Source organism: Dermacentor albipictus, unplaced genomic scaffold, assembly GCF_038994185.2.
Source record: "Dermacentor albipictus isolate Rhodes 1998 colony unplaced genomic scaffold, USDA_Dalb.pri_finalv2 scaffold_20, whole genome shotgun sequence".
Taxonomy (NCBI): Eukaryota; Metazoa; Arthropoda; class Arachnida; order Ixodida; family Ixodidae; genus Dermacentor; species Dermacentor albipictus.
The window spans coordinates 3,750,201-3,777,776 of NW_027225574.1; the positions used below are offsets into that span (position 1 = coordinate 3,750,201).

General features: G+C 44.4%; 1 protein-coding gene across 2 annotated transcripts in view; it reads right to left on the reverse strand.

The window, feature by feature from the left end:
• LOC135919966 (presequence protease, mitochondrial) overlaps positions 1 to 27,576 on the reverse strand; it is a 198,813-nt gene that overhangs the window by 160,570 nt on the left and 10,667 nt on the right. For both annotated transcript variants that reach the window (XM_070529293.1, XM_070529292.1), the window contains 2 exons: positions 11,296 to 11,392; positions 9,096 to 9,256 (listed from right to left, as the gene is read on the reverse strand). In XM_070529293.1, coding sequence (XP_070385394.1) covers positions 9,096 to 9,256; positions 11,296 to 11,392 — 258 coding nt within the window. The remainder of the gene's footprint in view (positions 1 to 9,095; positions 9,257 to 11,295; positions 11,393 to 27,576) is intronic.

Genomic DNA, 27,576 nt, shown 5'->3' on the forward strand with positions numbered 1-27,576 from the left:
CGAAACATGTTGTATTTTCTGCTTGTGTAAAAGAAGTCTGTCTGGTGTCATTGCAATTGTTGCTATCCTTAGCATGAGTTGTAATGGCACGTCAGTCATTGAAAAACAGGAGGTAGGTACAGCTCTTGTTCTCAGAGACATTAATTATAACGCATGGTCACAGACATGAATGCTATTAGAGAGAGAGTAACCAGTTTCCAGGAATTGTTGGGTATAGTTTTGTATTTGTTATAATTAAGATTCTCATAACACAAAATAAGCAACTAAGCAACTGCTCCTGCTGCATTTATCGCAACCAGTGTTTCAAAGACAATGATACTGGCACTCACTGTCACAGCCACGTCGGCTCTCCTGGCAAGGAGAAAAAGGACAGCATGAAGTCTTGTTTACTCTTAATGAAAGCACAGTACGTATTCAAAGCTGTCGGGAGATGTTTCTAGGTTCAGGCCACAAGACATTCCTTTTGTTCTGGTGAACACTGCAGCCCATTGAGCTCTAGCTATGCTGTGGTGTAGCACTCTTACAACATCGCTGAAATCAGGTTGCTAAATAGATGGTCCCTCTCTTTTCTCATCTTTGAATAACTTGAGCAGCTGGGATTGCACGAAAAAGTTTTGTCACATGTTCTGAATATGAGCACAGTCAACCCTCATTCACTTGAACTCTGATATCTCAAAATATCAGCTAAGTTGAAATTTTTTCCAGGCCCTTCATTAACTCCATGTATTTTTTACCTCTTATCTCTAAATGCTTTTGCGCCGTACTCCAGATATCTCGAAATCCTGACTGCAAAAATGTCAGGAAAACGTCACTACTCAAACGTTTCCACATTTAGTGTGCAGCTGCGATATCATCAAAAAGTGACAGGGCCGCAAGTTCATAACCAATTCTCCTTCATTCTACACCACTACAATCATCCACTGTTCACGGCCAGCTGCTATCTCCTTGATAATGAGATTGCTGGACCTGAAAGCAAGATTACTGTTACCCATAGACACCTGACATGTCAGGTGCCAAGTCGTACAACGTCTCGCAAAAGTGATCTACCAGAAGTACCGCCCTGGTATATTGAGCATTTGCGAGAAATTTGGCGGCTACTAGTGCTTATTTTGAAAGGCTCTGTGTGGTCTATGCATGGCCAGGGGCTTATATTTTCATGAATTCGCTTATGTTGAAACTCTACTTATCCTGAAATTTTTCCTGGTTTTTCCAACTTCCGATTCAACAGGGTTTTACTGTATCATGCTTTTTTCTCCCCGTGCACGAAAGTTTATCTTTGAATCAGAAAGGTTGCATGATGATAGAAATTAACAAGAAAAAAAATCTGTCCCATTCAAGACATTTAATTATGAATCGGGAGAAAATGTTGCGCTCCTCATACTTAGAATGGATGAGCAGTGGCTTTGTCTACATTAAAATAGTGATATTGTGAGAAACGCTCGCAGCATGTTAATAAAATGGCCCGCCAATCACAGGTCACTTTCTTACGAGATTCTAAAATACAGTTAAACCTCGATATAATGAACTTCTATATAACAAAATTCTCCATGTATCATGAAGTATTTCACTTTTTGTAACTGCTTGTCCACAGAACATAGTGTGTTTTGAACCTCAATACTAGTATAACAAAGTGTGTTTATACAGGATTTCAGTATGATGAAATTTCACTGGCACCACGAAGGAACACCAAGGCAATAAACGGAAACTTCCTCAGGCAAAGATAGTCAAATGGTCAAATGGATAGCCAAACGTTCCTCCCAAATCAGACACGACCAAGAGCTACCGCCAAAGAGCAGCGTCAGGTTCGGTATAAAGTCCAAGCGCAATAAGATCTTATCGCTCCTCACGCAATGCATGATTTGGGTGCATGTGAAAGCTTGCAAGGGTGAGCCGAGCAGGAGGATGGCTTGGTGAGCGCCGCCATCCCATATGAGCGAGGGGACAGGGGATGCGGAGGGGAGCGAGCTTAAGGTAATGCAATCAAGCATGCGGAGGGTGAAGGAGGGGAGGAAATGCAGGGCTGGTCAGCACACACCTCCTTTTCTAGCACAGCTATGGCCACGCATGGCTGTTAGCACGGCTAAGCACATACCCAGACCGTGCACCTTTTTTAAGGTCTAATGTGCTGCATGTCCAAAGAGTAGGGATGCCGATATGGTGTGGCATCATGTGTGCTATCTTCCCACGCATTTAGTACTGGAAGCTGCGTAATCTTGAATTTCAGAGACGCGTTGAAGCGAGAGGCAAAGGAAGCATTCGCTACCCGCTGCTGGCGCTTTTCATAATAGCCTTGTCCCACTGCGGGTGACATGATCAGTCGCAGGGGCAGAGTAGGCACAAAAGCATGGGTGGCTTTGCTTTGCACTGCCAATCTGAAGATATTGTGGACACCGCATGAAACTGTATCTTTTTTGGCTGACCCAAATACAACAAAATGAATTTTCTTTTTCTCATTCAAATTCGCTTTCTTTATTGCATGATAATTTTGATAATTTTGCAGCCTCTCCCATGTAAGAAAATGTATGCACGACTGCACTTATCTAACTACATTAAAGGTAGAATTTCAATGTAATGAAATTTCAACATAACAAAGCGAATTGCCAATTTTACCGACTTCATTATACAGTTAAACCTCGATATAACAAAGTGAGTAGAATTGGCAATTTGCTTCGTTATATCGAAATTTTGTTTTATTGAAATCCGACCTTTTATGCAAATAAGTGCAGTCGCCCATCGATTCTTCCTACAAGGAAAGGGTCCGCAGACTTTTCCAAATTATTGGGCAATTGAAAAATGCAAACTTGAATGAAAAAACAATTCATTTTAATGAATTTGGGAGCTGGCGATGAATGATACGGTTTCATGCCACGTCAATGATATCTTCATATAGACGGTACGAATAAAGTGAAGCCAGCCACACTTCGTCTTGCACTCCGCCCCTACGGTTGATAGCGTCGCACCCACTGTGACAGCGCTATCATGAAAAGCACAGGCAGCCACGAGCAAATGCTTCGTCTGCTTCTTGCTCTAACAGGTCATCGAAACTCTAGATCACCCAGTCTCCAATACTGAACGCATGGGAAGACAGCTTAGGTGATGCCATGCCATCTCGGCACGCCTGCTCTTTGCACACGCAGTAGATAACCTCTAATTCACGATGCGCAGCTGCGTATGCACTCAGCTGCACTTAAAGCCACACGCAGTCACCACTGCCGGGACACCTGCCAGAAATCGAGACCTGTGCGAACTTACCCCTCCCCTCCTCCACGCCCTCGCGTGGGCTTGATCGCGTTACCATGAGCTCACTCCCATGCCCCTCTTTCTCTTTGCTCGCACGGGAATGTGGCACTCGTGAAGCCACCATCTTTCTTATATCACCCTTGCACACTTTCACCGGCACCTAAAGCACGCAGTGCACTAGTTGCGATACGATCTTATCGCACTTGGACTTTATGCAAAACATGATACGGCTCCACTTCGGCAGTGGTGGTGCTCATATCAGTGGTGCGTTTGCAAGCAGCCGCTTGTAATTCAATCATTTCACCATCTGCGTCCACGCAAGTTTCAATTTAGTGTCTCTGCATTCCTTTGCGACGGCAGTGAAATTTCATTATATTGAATTAGCATAGAAACACTTCGTTATATTGAGGTTCTAAATACATGGTGTTCTATGCATAAGAGGTTATGAAAAGTAAAATACTTCTTTATATCAAGAGTTTTGTTATATTGAGGTTTAACTGTATTGAGGTTTAACTGTATGTCGATGAAGACGGCACGTTATGTGTATGAGCCTATTACAAAGCCCTCAATAAAGCTGTTGATGCCACTGCTACTAGGCTCAAATAACCTTGATTCACACCTACTCCCAATTCGTTGATGTTTGAGCAAATATTTGTGAAGGATGAAAAGTCAGGTAAACGCGTCACCCAAAAGCGCCAGTTTGCTGGCAGTACCAGCTGTAGTCATCGAATCAAAATATCAAAAAAAGGCGTGCATTAAATCCAATTGTGGACGTTGTTTCCATAATGCAATCCTGACATTGGTACCATGACAAATACGTTTGGCGGTCATGCACTCTTCTTATTTCTTCTCAGAGGAAGACCTAACACTCTCGCACCTATGTCATCTTAATGTGCTTAACGCCACTAACGGTTCATTGCCTGTATCATGTTAAGCGACAAAATCATTGTTTTTTTTCATCGTATGGAGCTATAGAAGTCTTAACTTGTCTTGGCACACATCAGCAACTGGTCACTTTCTGAAAACCTTCTTTTAGGTACATGGCCAGAATATTCTGCATGCCAGCCCATGAAGGCCACTGCAACTTTTTTGAGAGTAGTGAATGGGATATATGACTGTAATTAGTGTTTTTTTTCTTCATGTCATAACCTTCACTTTGTCCCTCTCCTTTTGTTCACCCTACCTTTACACTGAGTAGCAGGCTAGAACACAGTACAGTAGTTCAGGCCATACTCTCAGCTTTTTCTCTTACATAAAAAAACAACCTCTCTCGATCCAAACTATCGTGTATCCCTGTGCCACAGCAAAAAAACTGACAATATGTTGGTCCACTGTTAAAGGGAACACCAAATAGGTATTTTAGGTCTGATTACAACTCAGTTTTGACAAAAAGGCCTCAAGAATAATTTTTTTCCATCAGAGAAAATGAGCAACATTACTTGCCACATTAAGCACTTAATTTCCATGAAATTGATAATACATCCAATTTGTGTTTGTTTGAATACTAATTAAGTGCTCTTTTTAGCCATGGACGTTGTATTGTACACATATAAATGTAGTCGCTTGCAATATGACCTGCAAAACGATGCCTAAGGCCAGAGGCACCCCAAGACTACACGACAGCACCAACATATGAAAAATTGGTTTTATAAAGACCAACAGTAACGGGAATGGTGTTTAGTTCTCCCATTTTTTTATATGTCAGCCCCTGCGTGCAGTCTTCGAGCCCCTTCAGCCAAGGGTACCAAGTTACAGATCATATTGCACATGACTGTACATGCCTTACTTCACGTAAAATTTATGAGAAAGGAGACAAAAAAATTGGGGGCAGCTTCGCACTTGTGGCACGAAGACTGGGCAAACAGCAAAGCTGGCGGCCCCACCTAGGTTATTCTTGGGTAGCCTAAGTTTATGCATGGTTATGCTTGGAGACTCAGCCAAGTTTTCTGTGTGGTTACGCTTTGAGGCTCGGTCAAGTTTGCTGCATGGGGTCGTCAATAGCCCCCCAAAGAGCAATGAATATCGCAATCGCTTCACCGGTGCAATATTCAGGATAGGACCGAAGTCGTCGTATCCGTTTTCAAGTAGCGGAGCGGCAGCTTTCACGCCACACTTCCTCTTCATCAGGAGTGACACTCTTCTTTTGTCACCCCATCTCTCTCTTTGTCGGAGACCCGGCTGTTCTGACGGCGTGGCAGTGGAGCGGAGCTGCTTTTATACCCCTGTAGTGACGTTGCGGCTTAGATCCGCATCTGCGCATGCATCGCCTCCGTACGGCACGGTGAGGCAAAGCTACGGTGAAGTGGTGCTGGCGCACGCGATGATGTCATTGCTCGGCAAGATTTTGCTGCGCACGTTCACCACCCTAACCACCAGCTTAAACAGCATTGCTGTTAACCAAAAAAGTTGGTGTGTAAGTAGAGAACACTCATAACCTAAGGAAAAAAATTTACCATTAGTAACCAATGACCAAAAGATTTTCTAAACATTTAAACATTTGCCTGTGGCATTCAGGAATGTTTATCTAATTGTTGTTCCCATATAACCAATTATTTAAATCGCATAGCTACGCAATTTACTATACGATTAAATACGATTTTATACGATTTAATACGCTGGCATACGTAGCCGACATTGCAATATTTTCCACGCATGAATTATCCCATGAATAAACAAATGCAAACACAGAGACTTTTCATGATGCCCACATGTTAACCCAAACAGGAAGCAACATCGGCAAGTAAACAATGAAGTGCCAGCAATAGCCACGGCAAGTTACTCATGGTGTAAACAGGCCTGTAGCCTTAATGTGCATACGTCTGCATAGCCAATATGGCTGTGGTACTATGTCAGCAGGTCATACAGTCTGCCAGGCTTTTGCAGGGTAGGCAATCTTGGTGGCAACTTTTTTGTGAAACTGATATTTTTTATAAGAAAACAAAATAATATTGGTTGGCATCTGGCCATTGCCATTGAAGAGATGCTGTGTTTCCCCAAAGATGCCAATTCTGACCCTGATCTTGGTAGGATACCTTAAAGGGCCCCTCACCGGGTACGGACATTGCAAACGGACAAGCGTGGCCTCTAGATCACACGCTGACTATCTTGTCTGCTAAACGTCAAATCACTCCCCAGCTAGAAAACATCTCAAACTTCAAACGAAAGCATATGCGGCTTTCTTCTCAAAGAAACCCTGCTTCCTGCAGGAGAATCAAGGTACCATGCATAGATTCCTCTATGTAAGATGCATTGCTTGCAACACTACTGATTACCACATGACTTCGGTAAGTCATCCAAAGCAGAACACGCAAAGTCACAAGAAGTGTTCCACGCTGTGAAAAACAAGAAGAAAGTAAAAAAATGAAGGCCAAGCTCCTAACATAAGCATGACACAGTCCGCTGGCTCCAGCATGGGATAAAGTTGGGAAGGAATGTCACTTGCGGACACTAGTCACGGCAAAGCAAGAGATGTGTCGGCAGTAACGCTTGCCTCCTGGCAGCATGACAATGCAGAATTGCAGTTTTTTTATCCCCTGTAATAATGAATCAATGCGAAAAATTTTTTCTGTAAAATGCTCCCTAGGTGGCATTACACAAGTTGTAGTGTACCAGGAGTCATCAGAAAGGAAATAATTGAAACAGAGAGAGCAAATCGGATGCACAGAATGGAAACAGACAAGGCCATGGAGATTTACAAGAATGGGAAGAAAGAAACTAGAAGGGAATATCTGTACGATAACACAAAGGGCAGTGCTTTGTTATTTGAGGATCAAGCTGGTTGCGTAAGAACAAAAACATACCGGAGTGAATGCTCGCAACAAGATGAAGCATGTGTATGCTGCAGCAAAAATACGGAGACCACTCAGCGCAACCTAATGGAATGCGAAGAGATTCACCAAGCGAGGCCCGTGGGTAATGTACACCTTTCAGAAGTGCTTGGATTTAAAGTGCACGGAAGCACCAAGTGGTCAGCATTCGAGATAAGCAGGAGCCGCTTAGAGTGCTGGTGGAAAAAAAGCAGGGAAGAGGTTGATACAACCAAATCCATTACAGGCATAGGTAGCACTGTACAAGGTAGAAAGAGAAGTTTTGAAGAAGAGAAGAAAGATTGAGGAGATGTATACAAGAAAGCTTGAATGAAAGCATGTATGGTGGCTGGCTATTAGTCACCACCCCATTTCAAAAGGAATGCCAATAAGCATATGATCATCATCATCATCATCATGCATAGCCAAAATTTACAAAGCGGCCTGGTGAGGGGATTTATCAATTTTATCAACATCAACTGAGGCAAAAATCTGCGATACCTTAACAAACGAAAGTAGTGCACCCTGAAGCAGCAACCTGATCAGCAATCATGACACTAAGTCGTGACAATTCTGTCAAAGGTATTCAATTAATGCGTACGAGCTCAGCAGAAAGTGGGCTCAATGCTGCAGAAATACTGCTTCACACATCTCGTCGGCCAGCGTCAAACAGGCACTTAGATAAACTGGCATGCAGTGTAGCAAGTTACGTTAGGCTGATTTCGCTTGTTGGGATAGTTGGTAGGAATGCGTGATTAAATAGTACAAAAAGAAGACAAGACACAGCGCTCTGTATGCCTCATCTTTCCTTGTACCTTGTCTTCTTGGAGCTGTTTAACCCTTGCTGGTTCAAGGATTCCTGTATGAATCAATGCCTTGCAAGAAATATTCAACATTGATAGAAACAAGCTGAAAACTGTTTTCAGAAATGTGAATGTCATCAATGGTAACTACAAAATTAGCAGGCTTTGTGCCAGATATAAATATGGCTGTCCCTGAAATTTCACTAATGTCATGTGTCACACCACACTGAAGTTAGCTCTCTATGCTTTATTTTTGAAATGCCCTGCCTGGTGCATGTAACCTGCCTTGGGTTGTACAAAATGGTCTTGCAAATATCTGTGGCCATATTTCACACTCATGAGAGCAAATTAAGAAGTCTGAATAACACCCTGCTGCTTACAATGCATTGAGTTTTGGGCAGTTCATGAAAAACCTTTGAATGAATGTGAAGAACTCCAGTAAGAACGTTTTTCTTTACTTGTTCCTGAATTTTGTTGTTCAGATGCACAAAATATAACATTTTCACTTCATTAAAAAAAATCAGAACCAGCAATGGTTAATCATTCTAGCTCAAGCATTTTGAATTACAAACAGCGGCTGATGATTGTTGATCATGTCGGCAGATAAAGAAATGAAAAGTTTACATGTTCCTGTGTCCTTCCACTTGATTTGACTAACAAACAGTTTTCACAGGACTAAATCAACAGAGTTGACTGCAGCAAGCTTTTGCAGGCACAAGTGGTGTTCGAGGAAGTGGGAGCTCATGAACAAGAAGTATCTAGAAAACTTGCCACCCATGTTACTGCATTGATTAGGTTGATGACAATCAGTGAATGGATGCCAGCACAAAGAGAACAATGCTAACAATGATCAGGATTAGAGTCTGGCAAAAAATCTTTCACATCTCTGAAATGTCATAATGACTGCACCAGAGATGATACGCTGGACTGAGTTCACCGCTCAGCTCAATCTATACAACTCCTGCACAGCAGCAGTATCAGTTGTTTCCCTCGTAACCCCAATCCAGCGGCAACAGCTTTAGACACACTTGCTTGGCAGCCACCGTGCAAGAAAAGCCACATAAAGAGAATATGTATATCTATGGTGCTAAAATAAGAAAGCCCTTCAAGCTTACACCATCCTTGGAATAACGGGTGGACCAAAAGTTCTACTTCGAGCAAACCAACAGCATTTTTATTCTCAACTGCAGCCATGAGCTCTCCTACACCAAACCTCTGTGTCAGCTCTAGTGTGGAATAAACAAACCTGGCATTGCTTGGGTGGTAGTGCTTGTCATGAAATTCCTTGAGCTGCTCCCAGGTGAGGTCAGGGATTGAAAGGGGGTGACCACCACTCACATGGCCATACACACCACTTGGACATAGCTTGTTAACAATGGCCTGGTTGAAGTCATTGCTCGAGTTGGACTGCAAGGACAAAGAAATTATATGAAACAATCATGGCTGCAACAGCTTTAATACAGCACACTAAGACACTAGTAGCCTCCCACCAAGTTACTGAAACTTGGAAAAAATCTTAATTGTGCTTACTAACAAAGAATTTTTGCTCAATTAAAGACAAGACAAGGCATTAACTTTTCGGAGTGGCTAAAATTAAAAATATGGCAATGGTGTAAAATGAAATTAACTGCTTTTTATAGCACACTTTTATTAAATGGTCACAGCAGGCAATGCCCTCATGTCACATACAATAGTATCTGCTACGCCCACTGGTCATAGATGCCTGGATACACACACACAAAAAAATAATGACAGATAGTACATGTTCCTGCTGCTGCATTTCTCCAGTCAAGTCCACAGTAGCCTGGTCCCTGTAAATCTAGTTCAAGAAGACTAAAATGTGTGGCATTCACACTAGATATGCAGTTTACCTGATAAATTCCTCAATGTTACAGAGCAATTCAGGGCCGAGCATAAAAAAGAATAGTGCTGTCATAGCGAGGAATTGGCAAAAATTATAAATAACGGACTGCACAGACCAGCAGCATTATGACATTTTTTTTTTTCCACAATAATAGTACACAGTGGTTCTGCAGTGCACAAAGCAGCATTTATCATTGTCAGCATTTTATCATCAGCACCACAATTCTATTCACACAGGTCATATAGAAAGAACCTAGGACGTAAGCAAATATGTCACCATTAATATTATACATTTGTCATACACCTTCTTTCAGCACCCGCCTCAAGCACTTGTAATGCATGCAATTACTACTAGTATGTTTCGTACACTTTAAGGCATTCTTTAGCAGCAGACCTGGAAGCTTGACAAGTGGAAACTTGCAAGCTGCCAATTCTCACAGGTGTTCCTGCTCATAAAAAAGCAGCAATGGTGAAAGGCGGCCAGTTGCATGCCAACTCGGTATAGAGGACTGCTAATAAGCGGCAGTTGGTGATAGAAATGACAACTGACATGTTCCCTCACATAATGCTGTTCAGGTGATCTCCAACACCACAAGTACCAAACAAACACATAGCACTGCACTGTGTACAGAAGATGGGGGTGTACAAACTGTGGCAACAGTATTTTGCATGTTGGTATGTTTTCAGTGTAGGAATGAGTGATTGGCTTTCTGATTAATTTTCTGATTAATCAATTATTTAAAGGTACAGCGAATTGTAACACAAAATTAGCATAGACTGCAAGAGTTCTCTGCTTTCATTCAAAAAAAAAAATAATAAGGATGGCCATAAGTGAAAAAACTAAAGGCAAACATTCCTTCTAGCATTTCGCATTGAAACTATGGCAATGATATAGTCCATGACAAAAAGCCAATAGAGGTTGTCAGGACTAGAGTATTTGTTCAGATCCACATACACTGCAATACTTTCTTCTTAATTAAAAAAAACAGATTTCTCAACAAACTAAATAAAAACTGCAAAGAACTAATAACAAAACAGTTCAGTGCACAGCCCTCAGCACATGCTCATCCAAAGCATGAAAGCATGCTCAGAGATGTGTTTGTGCCGTCTACCACAGGCAACTCAAGATAATTTTGCCTAGAGTATGTGCCTTACCATGCGCTAGGCAAAGTAGGCTCCTTAAAACAATGCACATTTTTTCCAGAAACATGCATTTAGGTAAATGAGCGAAAAGCTTGCAAAAGGTGGAGTACGGACAATGGGTCCAACATTTCGAAAGAGCAAGATAGCATGCAATTCCCTTTGGTGTCCTTTTAAGCAAATGTACGCTGTATCAACAGGTCATTAGGCATTTATTAATATGGCAGCCTGTGGTACATGCAAGCCAGATTGCAGTACTACAAGACATGGAACTGAATATGTGTCTGCAAGTGCAAGCAGCATTTCAGTGTATGTAGTAGCTATATAAGAGCTTAGCTTGCTCTACTTTCTTGCATTTATTATTACCCTTGCAGCATTTTGGTACCACAAAATTACTGAACATTACTAAAACACAATCTGTATAACTTTAGAGTTCCACTTACAAAGACTCCTTTCATTTCATTGTACACGACTCCTTTGATGACAATGGGTGAAGATTTGTCCTTGGGATCAGTATGCTCAAGCCTCCATCCCTCCTGCCTGCAATGAGCATAATGTAAGCTTTAAATCTTACTTGGCCGCAGAGAAAAAAAATGTGGCCCATAATCCTTTCAGTAAATATGCTGTAAGAAAACAAAATTAATTAAATTATGGGGTTTTACGTGCCATAATCATGATCCGATTACGAGGCACCCTGTGGTGGGGGGCTATGGAAATTTGGACCACCTGGGGTTCTTTGACGTGCACCTAAATCTAAGTACACGGGTGTCTTCGCATTTCGCCCCCATCGAAATGCGGTCACCGGGGCCTGGATTTGATCCCGCAACCTCGTGCTTAGTAGCCCAACACCACAGCCACTAAGCAACCAAGGCTGAATGCACTAAGAAAGATTCACACTTAGCACTTGACTACGTCTGATAAAAGAAGAAAGCATTAATGGATAAAATCAGGAGTACGATGGAATCCCGTTGGCTCGGGACAGACATGCTGAACAAAGAAAACAAAACGCCAATCACAAAAGATTTGGTACACTTAACAGTTTAGCTCCCACACAGGAGCCCTGTTCCCAATGCCAACAGCACAGTGAACAAGACTACTATGTGGGAGCCGAAACACAAACTTTATTAAACAGCATTGTGAACATGGCCCGCAAAACAATAACTTTACTAAATCTTTTGTGGTCCGTGTTTTGTCTTTTTCATTCATCACCTTCTTCATTCATCAAAGCATTAGTGGATACTAAAGAAGTCGGGTATGGCAAACCTTTCATGTACGGATGGGGATGACAGTGAGATGAAAATGATTAAAATATGTAAACAAAGAAAAATAGCTAATAGAATATACTGTTTATTAAATTAGACAATAATATGAATTTTTTTTCGTTTAAATGCAACCTGTCACACCACAGTACTCTCTCACTCAGTATGAAATAACAATATGACCAACATGAAGGAAAGGACACACAAGAAGTGTCTTGGTCCTGCTTTTCTTAACCATCGGCATAATTTTATCTTGTATAGGTTTTATGCATTTTAGACCAACTGTTTTTAGGCCCCTTTACAGCCACCGTAACATCTGCCCTTCATTATTCATACCTCCATTGCGAACGCATTACCACCGGCCTGGCGCTCTTTGGCCACATTTGGCCCTTGCGCCACAAAACACCACATTCATCATCATCATCCTGCTGTTCATTGACAATGAACATATGCCAAATTTGACTGACTCACTTTCCCTGCTTCTAACTCTTACTGAACTGTGTGTGCACAATTTGCATTCAACGTGTACAGAAAGCAAGACTGATGCTTAGAACACAGGAGCTGTATGCTCTCAAGTACGTGGTCAACATTCACCTATAACAGTTGCTTCAAGACTGACTTGATGTGAGCATGCATGTGCAGCTACATTTACAAGATGGCTTGTCTCCTCCCGCATTGTTGGTCGCCGCATGCTTTGGCAATTGCTTTCACCATCAGGATTTCTGTCTGCAATGCCTCACCTCAAAACAAAGCAGCAGTTAAGTGATTAGGCACACACTATGACAATATTTGATGCGTGAAAAGCTTGGAACTAGGCTACGATTGTATCACTGTTCTGCCAACCAGCAAATCTGTATCACATGCACCACTCCTCGGATTCCTGTGAGCGGTTTCCATTAGCAATGTATGCATTCATTTGCTTGTTTGCGGGCATTAAGAAAAAATGCTGTCTGCACACCTAACATTGAAAATACTTCAGCTGAACAAAGTCATGTATGAATTGCTACAACACATGGGCAAAAAAAAAATTTAATGTTCTCACATCTCACACTTCTGCCATGTTTATTACTTCAGTTCATGGTATTTCAACAATGAAAAAACTTCTACGGAAAACACGCGTTGCTGACGGCGATGAACTGCCAAGCCATGCACTGGAATTCGAGGCACAATGCACATAATACAGACGCAGCAATTGGCAGAAGGATGACAAAATCATAGCAGAGTTCTGAGCTTTACTTACACAAAACATTCATAGCACAGGCTAAACGGTGTAATCTCTGCTTTTGCTTCACAGTAAGGCATCAAAGACGGCAGCATTAACGGCGAAAGCAAGTGCCAGAGGATGCATGTCTCCTGTCGTCGGAGAAGCCGACTAGTGCGGTCGTGCAAACATCGGCTCCCGCTTTGATCAATGTTTTTGTGCCGAAATTTTTGTGCCACCGCTGAGAACCTGATGTCGATCAACGTGTCTTATCGCAAGGATTATGTGGATGCCCATTTTTTGCCAGTGGGTCCATTTTTCGGCTCTCTGCAAACTGTTTTCTGCGCGCTGTAGGCCTAGGCCTCACGCACACGACGGAGTGTAGGCATGGCCTCTGGCTAAGCTGTTGAAGGCATGGAGATCACCTCGGAGGAAGATATCAGATGGATGACGGCCATCACTTGCCGAACGAGACGTGCATTAGCCGCTGGCGGAAAATCCGTGGCTATAAAGGATACCAACCATGGTGGGAAAGGTAGTCGCCGCACGGCCACTTTGCAGAATGTGCTTAAGCGCTTCGCTACCGCCTCTGGGATCCCGATACTACCGAGGCATCACATCAAGATAATTGTCCACCCACACGGCAGCCTCGACATTAAAAAGTTCAGTTTGGTGCATCTCTCCAGAGCGCTGGCCATGGCGCCAGCCTTAGCACCGGAAGACAGGACGGAGGACATGTACTATCTGAACGGCTGTCAAAACATTTTGGTAGTGTCGACTCCGCGGGAAGAAAATGCGAGAGCTTACGCCAAGGTACGCAAGATCCATACGAAGGATGGACCCTTCGAAGTGGCGGCCTACACCACAGCAGGAGAAGATACATGCAAGGGTGTTGTTTGCGGTATCGACATGGACATTAGCGACACGAAACTGAAAACCGTTTTCGTCAATCATTGAAATCCGGGCCTCGTCGAGGTAGGTCGGATCAAGCAAACTGCAATGGTGGTGGTACTTTTTGAGGGACAAAGAGTGCCAAATCATGTTATTTGTGGTAACGTACTCATGCCCTGTAATCTCTACTGATGACAGATAGATGTGTGCTATGGCTGTGGCGAAAATGGACATAGATCTAACGTGTGTCCCAATCCGGCAAATGTTAGAAAGTGTAGGGGCTGTGGAATCACTTCCCACTTGAAGATCCTCAATGTGATCCCAAGTGTGCTATTTGTGGTGGCGCACACCCAACTGGGGACCGAAAGGGCAGTCGAAGGTTCCAGATGCCTTATATCGCAAGACAAATACGTCGAAGGCGCCAATGACAGCAAGAACGCTATACACAGGTTGCCAACAACATTGACAACAGCGACGATTCCCAGTGCAAAGGGATGATGCAAGAAATTGACGCCAAATTGCACTCTCGCACGAAAGGGCGCTCCCGCTCCAGGGGGCGTTCTCAATCCAGAGGACAACCCAGCTCCAGAGAATCTTCTGATGTCGACTCGCAACCCCGAGGGCCTGGGAAAAGACCGAGGTCCCGTTCACAGTCGACCCCAAGAGCAACCTTGGCCGACTGAGCCACGAACGGAGCCCCCTGGAAACCAGGACAACTGACTAGGACAAGGTCTAGGAGTAATAATGGTAGGGCATAGCTGGAACATGAGTCAAATGCCCGAATATTGGCATTAGAATCTGAAAATCGGAAATTGAGGCAAGAACTGTCCGAGGTGAGGAAAGCTTTCAAATCCTTTAAAGAAGGGTCCGAAACACCCCCTAGTCTTATGAAGACAACGGCTCCAAAACCCTTGGCCGGCAAACCCAAGCGTAAAGACCCCCACCCTGTTCCCATTAGCGAAACGGAAGAGGAAGATTTAGAATCCACTGATACAGGGGAGATGGGAGAGGGTGAGGCATGCCCCAAACCCAAAAAAGTCAGAATAGCCGCAAGGTTAGCAACAATAGACAGGACTCTGGTGAAAATCACGGAGCTCATCACTAATCTAGATGCCAGAGTGGGTCAACTAGAAAGGCCCAAAGTTAAGGCAAAGGCGAACGCAGCAGCTGCATTGGCAGTCCCTGGAGGCACAAACGGTAGCCCGAGTGCAGACTCTAGGGGTTCGAGTAGTCAACCAATGGTATCATAATGGCTGAAAACGACAGCAATAACATTAAATTCTGACAGTGAAATTGTGCGAGTTTCCAAAGGCGCAAGGCTCCCCTACAGCAGCTCATTAGATCGGCCAAAGTTGATGTGTGGTGTTTTATGGCACAAGGGCCATGTTTGGCCAAAGAGCGCCATGACAAGTGGTGGTGTTGATGTACTGTGGATGACGTGCACAATGAACTCATCATGGTAGATGTGATATGGCTGTAAAAGGGGCTAAAAACTTCCGCTGTAAGTGGCGTAGAATATATAGGTGCTAAAATAATGACGGTGACTAGGATGTGATGTGGGCTATGGCAATGGGCTTTCGTTAAAACATGATGCAATAAAACATAACACTGAGGCCAGCGTTTCAAGAGAGCCCTTGAATGCAGGGTTGTTAGTCGTGTGCTAAAGGTTGCCTGGCCAAATGATTTTCAGGGTGTCCATTTCGGCTAAAAACTCTAAGACTGTTTCCAGATTAAAAAGCGGTTCATCACTAATAAAAAATGCAAGGTGAACGGGTATATTTTCGCGATATGCAACAGGGAAATACTTTTTCCTCTCTGTTTCTATTGCAAGGCACTGAATAAGAACATGGAGGACTGTGAGACTATTGTTGCACTTAACACAAGTTGGAGGATCGCCCCCAGTCAAGAGGTGAGAGTGGGTACCGTACGTGTGGCCTATCCTTAATCGGCAAAGAATTACTTCCTTGTACCTTGCTATTTTTCAATTTATCTAGTTCCCGAGTTTTGGTTTTACTATGTGAAGCTTATTCATTGCTTGTGTATCCCACTCGCCTTGCCAATGGTTCCTCAATTTACTGCGTAGAAAAGGCTTTAGGGCTGTGGCAGAGATGGGGATATTTGAATCTGCATTGCTAAAAATTACTGACCTAGCGCTTTGGTCAGCAGCCTCGTTGCCTTTTATACCTTTGTGACCAGGTACCCAGCATATGACAATCACTTGATTGCACATATAAGGGAGCAAGCACAACAGACTGTACAGCTCACTAAAAACTGAGTTATTATATTTTCTTGGACTAAGCAGGGCTCACACTACACTTAGTGAATCTGTGAATACAATAGCCCTAGCAAGTTTTGTGAGCCTTATGTTTTGAATAGCCGATAGTATAGCGTAGGCTTCCGCTGTACATATACTTGTGTGTGGATTTAGTGCCCCGGATACTGAAAATGAAGGTCCCAGAGCTACGTAGGAAACTCCTTTAGAGGACTTGGAAGCGTCTGTATAGTATTCTGTACAAGAGTACTTCTGAAGTTCACGAAAGTGGAATTGTATATGTGCTTCTGTCGCCCTCTTAGATATTTCTACGAAAGAGATGTCACATTCAATGGTCTGCCATTCCCATGGTGGGAGCAGGCGAGTGGGTGCCGTTAGGACATTCTCTGGGACTAAGACACCTGTTTCTTCAGCCAGTGTTATCAAACGAAGGTTCAACGGAGCTCTAATAGTTGGGCGGTTACAAAATAACCTGGCTATAGACACTTCACGAATAGATGAGTGACATGGATGCTGCACGTCTGATTTAACCTTGAGAGCATAGGAAAAAGTTAAATATGTCCTTCGGAGATGTAATGACCATTCATTACACTCCACATACAGGCTTTCTACGGGACTTGTCCTAAAAGCGCCTGTAGCCAGGCGTATACCCAAGTGGTGAATGGGATCTAGCATCTTTAAAGCACTAGGCGCAGCAGAGCTATATGCTATTGCTCCATAGTCGAGGCGGGACCGTATAAGGCTTTTGTAGAGGCTCAAAAGGCATCTCCTGTCACTTCCCCAAGATGTGCGGGACAAGAGCTTTAGTAAATTCATTGTCTTCAGACATCTCGCTCTCAGATACCTAAGGTGAGAGACAAATGTTAGTTTCGAGTCTAAAATTATTCCTAAAAATTTATGTTCGTTCCTAACAGATAGCGGCTGTCCATTAAGATGGACAAAAGGGTCAGGTAATATACCTCTCTTTTTAGAGAATAGAACGCACATGCTTTTTTGGGGGTTTAACTTATATCCATTCTCGTCAGCCCACTTAGATATTTTGTTTAGGCCAAGCTGTACATGTCGCTCACAGATAGAAATATCACATGATTTAAATCCTATCTGTACGTCATCCACATACACTGAATAAAACATTGTTCGTGGTATGACCCTATAGAGGGAATTCATTTTTACAATGAATAGCATGCAGCTCAGCACACCACCTTGTGGCACACCTGTTTCCTGCATAAATTGATGAGACAGCACCTGACCAACCCTCACACGGAACGTACAATTAGAGAGGTAGCTTTGGATCAGGTTCAACAGATTGCCTCTGACACCCATACCAGCCAGATCACGAAGAATTCCAAAACGCCAGGCTGTGCCGTATGCCTTTTTTATGTCTAAAAATACCGCTAATAAAAACTGCTTGTGCACGAAGGCATCTCGGATATTCGCCTCCATGCGGACAAGGTGATCTGTCGTACATCTACCCTCCCTAAAGCCACACTGCAAGGGGTCTAGTATTGTGTTGCTTTCAAGATAATGAATTAGGCGTTTGTTTACCATTTTCTCAAAGAGTTTGCATAGGCAGCTTGTCAGGGCTATAGGCCTGTAGCTGCTGACTGAAGTTGGATCCTTGCCCTCTTTGAGAATAGGAATTACGACTGCTGGTTTCCAGGCAGATGGAATATAACTGGCGGAGAATATGCAATTAAAAAGTGATAGTAGGGTTTTGTGTGTTTCGGCGTGTAGGTATTCGATCACCTCATAAACTATTCGATCGCCCCCAGGAGCTGATTTATTGCAACAGTTCAGTGCAGCCTGAAATTGCACCATGTTAAATGGCCGGTTGTAAGGTTCATTTTTATTTCCTTTCTGATTCAGAGGCTGCCGTTCCGCTTGATGCTGATATCTTAGAAATGTATCTGAGTAATGAGATGAACTCGAGATGTACTGAAAATGTGCTCCTAGCGAATCAGCCTGGTCCTCAATAGTGTCTCCTTGAGTGTTTACCAAAGGTAGAGGATGAGTTTCGCAGCCTTTTATTCTGTTGATTCTATTCCAGGCTTTCTGCTCGTCTGTATATGAATTGATGCTACTAATGTATTTTAGCCAACTTTCCCGTTTGGCCCGGCGGCGTGTTCTTCTGCCTAGTGACTTTATTTTCTTGAAATTGATCAGATTCTCGGCCGTTGGAAGTTCGCGAAGGTGACTCCAAGCCTTCTTTTGATTCTTACAAGTTTCTTTGCACTCCACATTCCACCAGGGAACACGTCGTTTGAAGGGCGATCTATTTGATTCAGGGATACATAGTGACGCCGCATCAACAATAAATGTTGTCAGATATGCCACAGCATCATCAATAGAAAGTGCAGAAATGTCTTCCCAAGTCATGCGGGTGAGTTCTTTATAACGTTTCCAGTCAGCTGACTCGGTTTTCCAGTGGGGGACGCGTGGAGAGCATTCATCACGTTTTGTTGATTTTATGACAACTGGAAAATGGTCGCTGCCATATGGATTTTTAAGCACGTTCCACTCTAGATACGGTACGAGGGTACCAGATGCAATACTTAAATCGATCGATGAAAATGTTTTGTTTGCCACGCTATAGAATGTAGGCTCTCTATTATTTAATAAGCATGCACCTGTAGTGAAGAGGAAGCTTTCTACTAAGCGTACCCGGGCATAACAACGACAACCTCCCCAAAGAGTATTGTGTGCATTAAAATCTCCAACGACAATATAAGGTTCGGGTAGTTAATTCATAAGGCTTTGGAATTGTGTTTTTAAAACATGGTAGTTCGGGGGGATGTATAGTGAGGAAATTGTTACCAGTTTATCAAACAATCGCACGGACTGCAACTGCCTCTATGTGTGTTTTAAGCGGTAATTGCCGGCAAGCAACACCCTTATCTACAATTACTGCCACACCGCCAGACGAGCTAAGGGCGTCGTTGCGGTCTTTTCGGTAAATGGCATACTGTCGGAGAAAGATTGTGTGTGAAGAATTAAGATTCGTTTCTTGGACACACAGCACCCTTGGATTGTACTTATTTAAGAGTTCCTTGATGTCATCTAGGTTGTGGAGTAAACCCCTGACGTTCCATTGTATTATCTGCGTATCCATAATGTATGTGTTCTGTGCTGTGTGTCTAAGAAATATAGATTATATAAGCTCACGAGACCTTTTCAGGCCCCTTGATACGAACTCTCTCTTTCTTCCCGGCGCGCTCGAGGGAGCTGCGCTGTTCCTTGGGCGTCTGAGACGCCGGATTTGTGCTTGTATCCATCACCTCGTCCGAGGCGGTGGATAGTGCCCGCGTAGCAGGCACTTTCGCGGGAGTGGTGGGCCGATCTGCACGAGCAGTGGCCCTGGGTACAACAGGCCCGGAGGTCTGCTGGCCCTCATTTGCGGGCGACGGAATAGCGCTGGCTGTCCCAGTCAGGGGGGCGGATGGCGTGACCGCCGTCACTCTCCGAGTGACTTGGGCAGGCCGCCGAATGATGTGGCGCTGCCCCCCGGCGCGCCACATCGGTGTAGAAAGGACTGTTCTGATTGTTGGAAAAGAAACGCTTGCGTGCCTCTGGGAACGTCAGATTTAGTTTCTCTTTGAGTTCTATTATTTGCTTTTCCTTTTTCCACGAAGGGCAGGATCTCGAGTAAGCAGGGTGGTCTCCTTCACAGTTGGCACAGTGGGTTGCTGAACTGCAAACGTCAGAAGAGTGTTCGATGGAGCTACACTTGGCACAAGTCGCACGCCCTCTGCAGGTTTGTGACCCATGACCAAAACGCTGACACTTAAAACATCAACACGGATTTGGAATGTATGGTCTGACATGTAGCTTGCAGTAACCAGTCTCGATTGATTCAGGAAGAATGCTGGTTCCAAAAGTTATGATAATGTGCCTAGTTGGTATTTCTTTGTCATCTCGTCTTATTTTAATCCTTTGCACCTTGACAACGTTCTGTTCCTGCCATCCTTCTAGTAATTCACTTTCACTAAGTTCGAGAAGGTCATCTTCCGAGATGACCCCGCGCACTGTATTCATCGTCCTGTGTGGGCCTACTGAGACGGGAATGTCCCCGAACGCTACAAGTTTCGAGAGTCTGTCGTACTGTGGCTTGTCGCGAACTTCGAGAAGAAGATCCCATCTTTGTTACTTTATAACCTGGGCCTATTGCTTCTGTGAGGGATTTGGCTACAAGAAAAGGTGATATCATTCGGACTGTCTTAGTTTCGTGTTGAATGTGAACAACATGATATTTGGAAATAACTGTATTGGTGGCATTAAAAAGTTGAAAGGTTCATCGGTGCGCCCCCTCTTCAGGGAGCGATCAGGCAGTGGGGGAAAAGCGTTTGCCATACAGAGTTTGGAAATTCGGCGGCGATGGTCGCCACCCATCACCTAGCCCAACAAGGGGACGCTACAAGGTCGGGAAAGTACCTGCAGACGCCAACCATGCATCGCCGCTATAACCTAATATAAAATACCCAAAATTGGATAATTACACCAGGTTAACCCTTGCCGCCCAGAATACGGAAGTGAGAAGAAGTGATGAGGAGACAGGAAAGAAGAAACAGCGAGAGAGAAAGCAAAAGATTGAAGAGGGGGACAGGAAAAGGCGACTGCCGATTTCCTCCAGGTGGGTCAGTCTGGAGGTGCCGTCTATGTGAAGCAGAGGCCGAAGAGGTGTGTTGCCTCTGCCGGGGGGCCTTAAAGGTCCAAACACCCAGCATCGGCTCAACCTTCAGGATCCCCCTTTCCCCAGACATGGCTAAGCCGTGCACGGCTACACGCGGGAGGGGCCAACTCTCGTGTGCTCGGGTACGTGGTGTCGCAACACACCAAACGCCTGCTCAAGCAGACGCCCCTGCGGGGATCGGCCAAAGTTAAGCCGCACGTTATTCTCGTACAAGAAACACCAGCCAAGGAGGATATCTCTCTACCAGGTTACAGCTCTGAAACCTTGATCACTCCAGGGGGTCGGGGAATAGCGACTTTGGTTAGGAAGGGTACTTCCTACGAAACTCACGAGCTTCCCAAGTACAAGGTTGGTCTACAAGCACAAATGATCGAACTCATCCTGAAGAACAAAAAAGCAGCTAACGTGTTTATAGCTAATGTTTACAGCTCTCCGGCAGATAGGAAAAGGGATTTTAAGACCCTCTTGGGCCGCATTTCCAATAAGGCCGATACAGCCCCACTCTCAGTGGCTGGGGACTTCAACGCTCCCAACAAAGAATGGGTCTATTGTCATCAGAGTGTCAAGAGTACTAAATTAGCAACCTCGGCCAGAGAGTTAAAATTTGCTCTTACTACAGATGCTACCTTCCCCACGAGAACTAGAGATACCAGAGATACAACCTCACATCTAACAATCCTTCGGGGAATTGAAGGCTCGTGGGACAATCTGCAGGAGAATTTATGAAGTGATCATTACATAATTGAGGTCATCTTACAGACGCAACCACCACCACTAAGGAAATATGAGTACATGGACTGGGATCTCTTTCATAATGCGCAAGGAAACCAGCATAGATAGCGAATCTTATGAGGAGCTTTTAGATCAACTATAGGCAACGATTAGGAAAGCTACTAAAGCAGTCTCAACAGAAATCGAAGTCCCAGAAATGGACTCCAAGCTAGCTCACATGCTGGAGGCAAAGAATTCCCTTCTAAACAGATGGAAGAATCACAGACTTAATAGAAGACTTAGAGCCAAGATCGCGCAAGTTAATCGTGATATTGAAACCTATGCGGCTCAACTCTCACGTCAACAATGGGACGAAGCTTGCTCAGAAACAGACGGCAAATTGCGCAGAGGAGGCAAATGAAATCTATTGAAGAGCCTCCTTAATGACAAGCTCTCCAGAGGTACTACAAACCTCGCCATAAACAAACTCGTCAATAAGCAGGTAACTATACGGCGGACAACAAGAGAGGTCGCAAACGACCTCACACACATGTACCTGCCACTTAAAAATGAATATGAGAACGAAGAAGAAATAAGCGAACCTTACTCCGGAATATCGCAACCGGACTTGGACAGTGACTTCACTGCAGCTGAGATAAGGCACATACTCTTTAATTTAAATGACAGATCTGCCCCGGGTCCGGATGGCATTATAAATAAGCTTTTGCGAAACCTGGACGATGGTGCCATAGACATAATCACGGTCAAAATTAACAATCACTGGAGATCCGGCATGGTCCCACCGGAATGGAGGTTGGCCAAGGCGATGTTTATACTGAAACCCGGCAAACCACTAACAAAGGAGAACCTCAGGCCCATATCACTTACATCATGTACTATTGGCAAGGTAGCCGAACATGCTATTCATAACAGGATAGTAGAACACATAGAAAACTAGGAGCTTTTCAGGCACAATCTCATAGGTATTCGGAAGGCATTATCCACACAGGACGCCATGCTCATGATCAAACATGCTATTATTGACAACCCTAGCAGGGACGTAAAGGGCATCCTGGGTCTGGATCTTATCAAGGCATTTGATACGGTGGCACATAAACATATCCTACATGAAATCTCAACCTTGAACCTGGGAAGCAATTTTTACAATTAAGTGAGGTCCTTTCTAGCCAATCGGACAGCTCGGGTCAAACTCGGTATAGTCACATCAGGATAGTCACAGGCGGTCCATACAATTTAGGCAACAGCGGCACACCACAGGGTTCGGTATTGTCCCCACTCCTCTTTAACATTGCCATGCACAGGCTCTCGGAGGAATTGTCCAAAATCCCGAGCTTGGGGCACGTCACATACGCTGACGATATCGCAGTGTGGGTCCCCAGGGGGTCACTCGCAGCACTAGAGCAGGCACTACAGAATCCTTCCTTAAGAGCACCGGACTCAGGCTATCACCCAGTAAATCTGAGCTGCTGCTCTTTAGACAGGGGAGACAGGGTGTTAGGAACCTTGTGCCTTTGGAAACTTTGCCAATTAAAATCACAGACAACACACGATGGGTCACACCCAGAGTAGATACAATTAAAATTCTGGGTCTTCTCATTAAAGCAAGGAGCTGTAATGCTACGGCCCTAAACCGTCTCACAGAGCAGGCCAACAGTACTTTAAGGCTCCTGGGCAGGGTCTCAAATCGAAATGCAGGTCTCAAGGAGGACAATCTCATCAGAGCATATCAGACATTTTTCAGTTATGTCACGTACATTGCATCATACCTTAACTGGGGGAAAGGAGAGAAGGCTAAGCTGAACACACTTATACGCTCCGGGCTCAAAAGGGCTCTGGGACTCCCGCATGGAACGAGTACCGAACTCCTCGACAAGTTAGGTCTTCATAACACTCTAGATGAGCTCATTCAGGTGCATTCGATGTCACAAATTGCAAGACTCTCCAACACTAAGCCAGGGTGCAAAATTCTAGATGAAGTCGGAATACTGCCTCGAGGAGAAGACGTCTCTAAGTTCAAACAACCCAAGAAGGTGGAGACACAATTACTTGTGGACCCCATACCTAGAAGTATTCATCCTGTCTACAACAAGGGCAGAAGGGGCACCAGGGCCAAATGTATTCTGGGTAAACTGCACCAACAACAAAGCTCAGCTCTTTTTGTCGATGCAACTAGTTATAGATCGGGCAACCGCTATGCTATTGCCGTGGTCGATGAGAACGGTAAATTAATAAGTGCGGCGTCGCTAAGAACAAGCTCAATTCATGCCGCCGAAGAAGCAAGCATAGCACTTGCGATTATAATGAGGAGAAGCTCCACGATTTTCTCCAATTCCTGTACAGCTATTAGGAACTACTCAGCCGGCTTCGTCTCAATGAAAGCACACAAGTTACTTATGCACAGTCTTAATACTCATAATTACGAGCAACTTGCAAGCCTAATCTGGTTTCCGGCTCATCAGGGCCACTCTGCCAGCCCTAATGGCTGCAATCCTAACGAGCAAGCTCACTCTGCTGTGCAAGATCTCACATGCCACGTATCAGATCAAGAACTGCTCCAGGATGACTGTGACTCCTACAAAGACCCACTTAGTACTTTTCCTGAGATCACCTCACACTATAGGGATGGCAGGAGGTTTTTTCCTCCCCCCATCAGAAGCTCAACCGAGCTCAGGCAGTCTAATTAAGAATGATTCAAACTAATCTTATCCAACAAATTTCGTGCTTAACAACATTGACCAGGATTTTCCCGCGGAATGTAAAAGTTGTGGACACACTCCATGTCTATTTGATCATATGTTCTGGCTGTGCCCCAACCAAAGGGCTTTGGATCTCAACAGTGAGGAGTACTGGAGCCGGCGCATATCCAGCGAAGTCCTCCAAGATCAACTCCTGGCCGTCCGGAGAGCTCACGACATTGGGAAAGCCTTTGGCCTACCGGTGCCTACGTGGGCAGAGCCACCGACTTAGCCTGGGGGCTTTTGCCCTCAGGCCCTAGTTTCTCTGGACCAAAATAAAGTTCTTGCCATACCATGCCATGCCAGAGGATGCATCAACCAACAAGTCAAGACAAGATAAGTTATCTCGTAAATGTGCTCAGGCGTGCTTCTATCGCACCAGTCTCAAATCATATAATTAGTGCTAGACGTCACCTGCGTAGTTCCAAGCACGCAGCTCCTGTACTCTAACAGGTGTTGTGCCCTCTGCACAAATGCAAGTGTTCAATTTAACACATAATAACTCCATTATGTGATACCCGTCTCCATTCCAGCTTGCCCATGAAAAATTTCCTCTACCATTGCAGCACAAACGCTTCTTTAGCCAAAAATTAAGTAAACTGCTGGTGCCTTGCAAAATACACATGTTGATATCATTGCACATCTGTGCAACTGATATGTGGCTTGGCAGTACCGCACTTCATCTCAGTAGCACTACAGCACAACTGCAAGTCTTCCAATGTAAAGCAGGCATGTACAGTTATCAGGTGTGCATCTGTCATACTCCAGGGGCAGCAGCATACTATGCAATGTGGGGAACAAGATGTGCTCTGTGACTTTTGCCACTGCTCCTCTTTCCATTTCAGCCTGCGGCACGAAGGGTGGTAGCCAGATTGTCACTCAAGTGGAAGGTCCAGCAGCCAGTTTCCATGGAACTAATTTCGATTTTGATAGTAATCAAGGCTCACTCTTCAGGTCACGCATTTCCCGGCCATGACAGTGAACTCAGAGGACATGCCTCCAGCTGAATGCAAGGTGCATACGCATTTTCCTCTCGTCCGGCACTCGTTTTGGGGATCACTCACACTTGAGCTCGTCTATGTAGTCTTTCGCATGCAGTGAGCATGTGCACATCTTGCGTGGCTCCTTTCCAAGTGTTAAGCTTAGTGCTTGTGCATGGTTCTACTACACCAGGCCGCACTCATTAGACATTAGAGGTGAATGCTAAAAGAGATTGCCTTACTCCCTCACAAACCGGCCCTTTGGTCATCACAGAGCACACAGCATGGTCGCACAAAGCCTTTCTCTTTTGTGACACAGCATGCAAAGCCTTTCTTCTTTTGAGAGGCCCTCACAAGGAGCCTTCTTCCCTCGGTGACTTGCTAGTGGCACCCATCCTGCGTATTCACCCTTGGCATGGAGGCCTTCGCTCTTGCTCAGTATTAGACATGGGAAGAGTGACAGGTATCATTGAATGTTGAGTAGAATAAACCACTAGGTTACCTTGGCCATACTGTGTTTCTTGTGGTGTAACACTCAGTTTCTTTCAGATGCCCCCCAAGTGCATACACACAACACCAGGATAGTCTACACGAGGCAACTGCTGATGTGGCATTACGTCTTTGTAAGATTAAACTTGGGGTGGTTAGTTCCTTTGAGTACTGCGGATAGACCACAACCTAAGCCTTGCCTTAATGGGACCCTAAAGTAAAATATTAATTCAACGTATAGTGTTAAAATACCCTTCCATCATCAGTGAGTAAAATTGCGCCAGAGAGTTAGCACTTCGGTTGTTTTTTTTAGCAAAGCATGGAAGGGCAGCTGCAACCGAGCCAAGACAGTGTGGTTAGTTGCATTACCAAGACCAAAACAATGTGCGCGCCTATCATGAACGTGACCTGCTAATCATCTTCAAAGGCTTGTCGTTCATGGACTTTGTTGATGTTGGTGACTTTCTTGGGACTTCATTAAGGCAATTTAAGCTAACAATACTACACAGATGTGGCATTTTCTGCTGCTTGTAGTCAGCATGAGCTTCCCAAGCAAGGAGACCCAGTGAAGCACCACGTGATACTGAAACTACTAAAATTTGGGAGCTTGGGCAGTATGAGGTGCACAAAAACGCAACTTTCCAACCACCCACACTGTTGTCAAGGGTAACATCAATCCGTTCTTTCTGATAAAATGAATAGAAGTAGAAAAGAAGCATTTTCTTCCCGTGTTAAAATGCAACATAATCATCTTTCTATTACCAGTAGTTGACTACTAGTGACACAATCCACCTCTTTCATGTTCCTGTGCTGCCCTCTGACGCACACCGCTGGAAACGTTTTGGAAGGGTGTCGGAGATTTCGCCGGTTGACTAGTGTACCTGCACCCATGCTGAGTGTACATCGGTTGTGCGTTTCATGGATCACGATTAATTTTTAATGGTTTCTCCAGGGCAGCATGTCGTTCACCCATTGAGTATAGTGGGTGAACAGGCCCGAGTGCGCTGTTGTGGTAACAGCGCGGCCAACAAAAGCACGCTGAGTTACGTGTGCCGACACGGCTGCCTTGAATTCGTTGTCGCTGATGTCTGCGATTGCACATTGCTTTTTGCATTCCTTGTACACATTCACCAAACATTTCGCATATTCAAGAAGCCTTCGAGCGCAGCCTTCCATGTGGGATTAGCCAAAGCGGTGCATTTGTTTACCTCTACAGCCTCAGATCACTGTTAGCTACGGTTATTGTAGAAACGGCGCATTGCTGATGTGAAATAGTCTCAAAACGTAGCAAAACATACAGACAAGTCAGTATGAGTGGCCGAGTCCCTTAAACAACTGCAACTGTGATCCAGACACATATATATTACGGGCTGTTACTACTGATTCTCACTTTTGTTTAACTTCATCATACTTACAGTTTGCGTATGCTATAAAGTATTATTAGAGACAACTGTGCTCGGAATAAGTCCCCACTTATA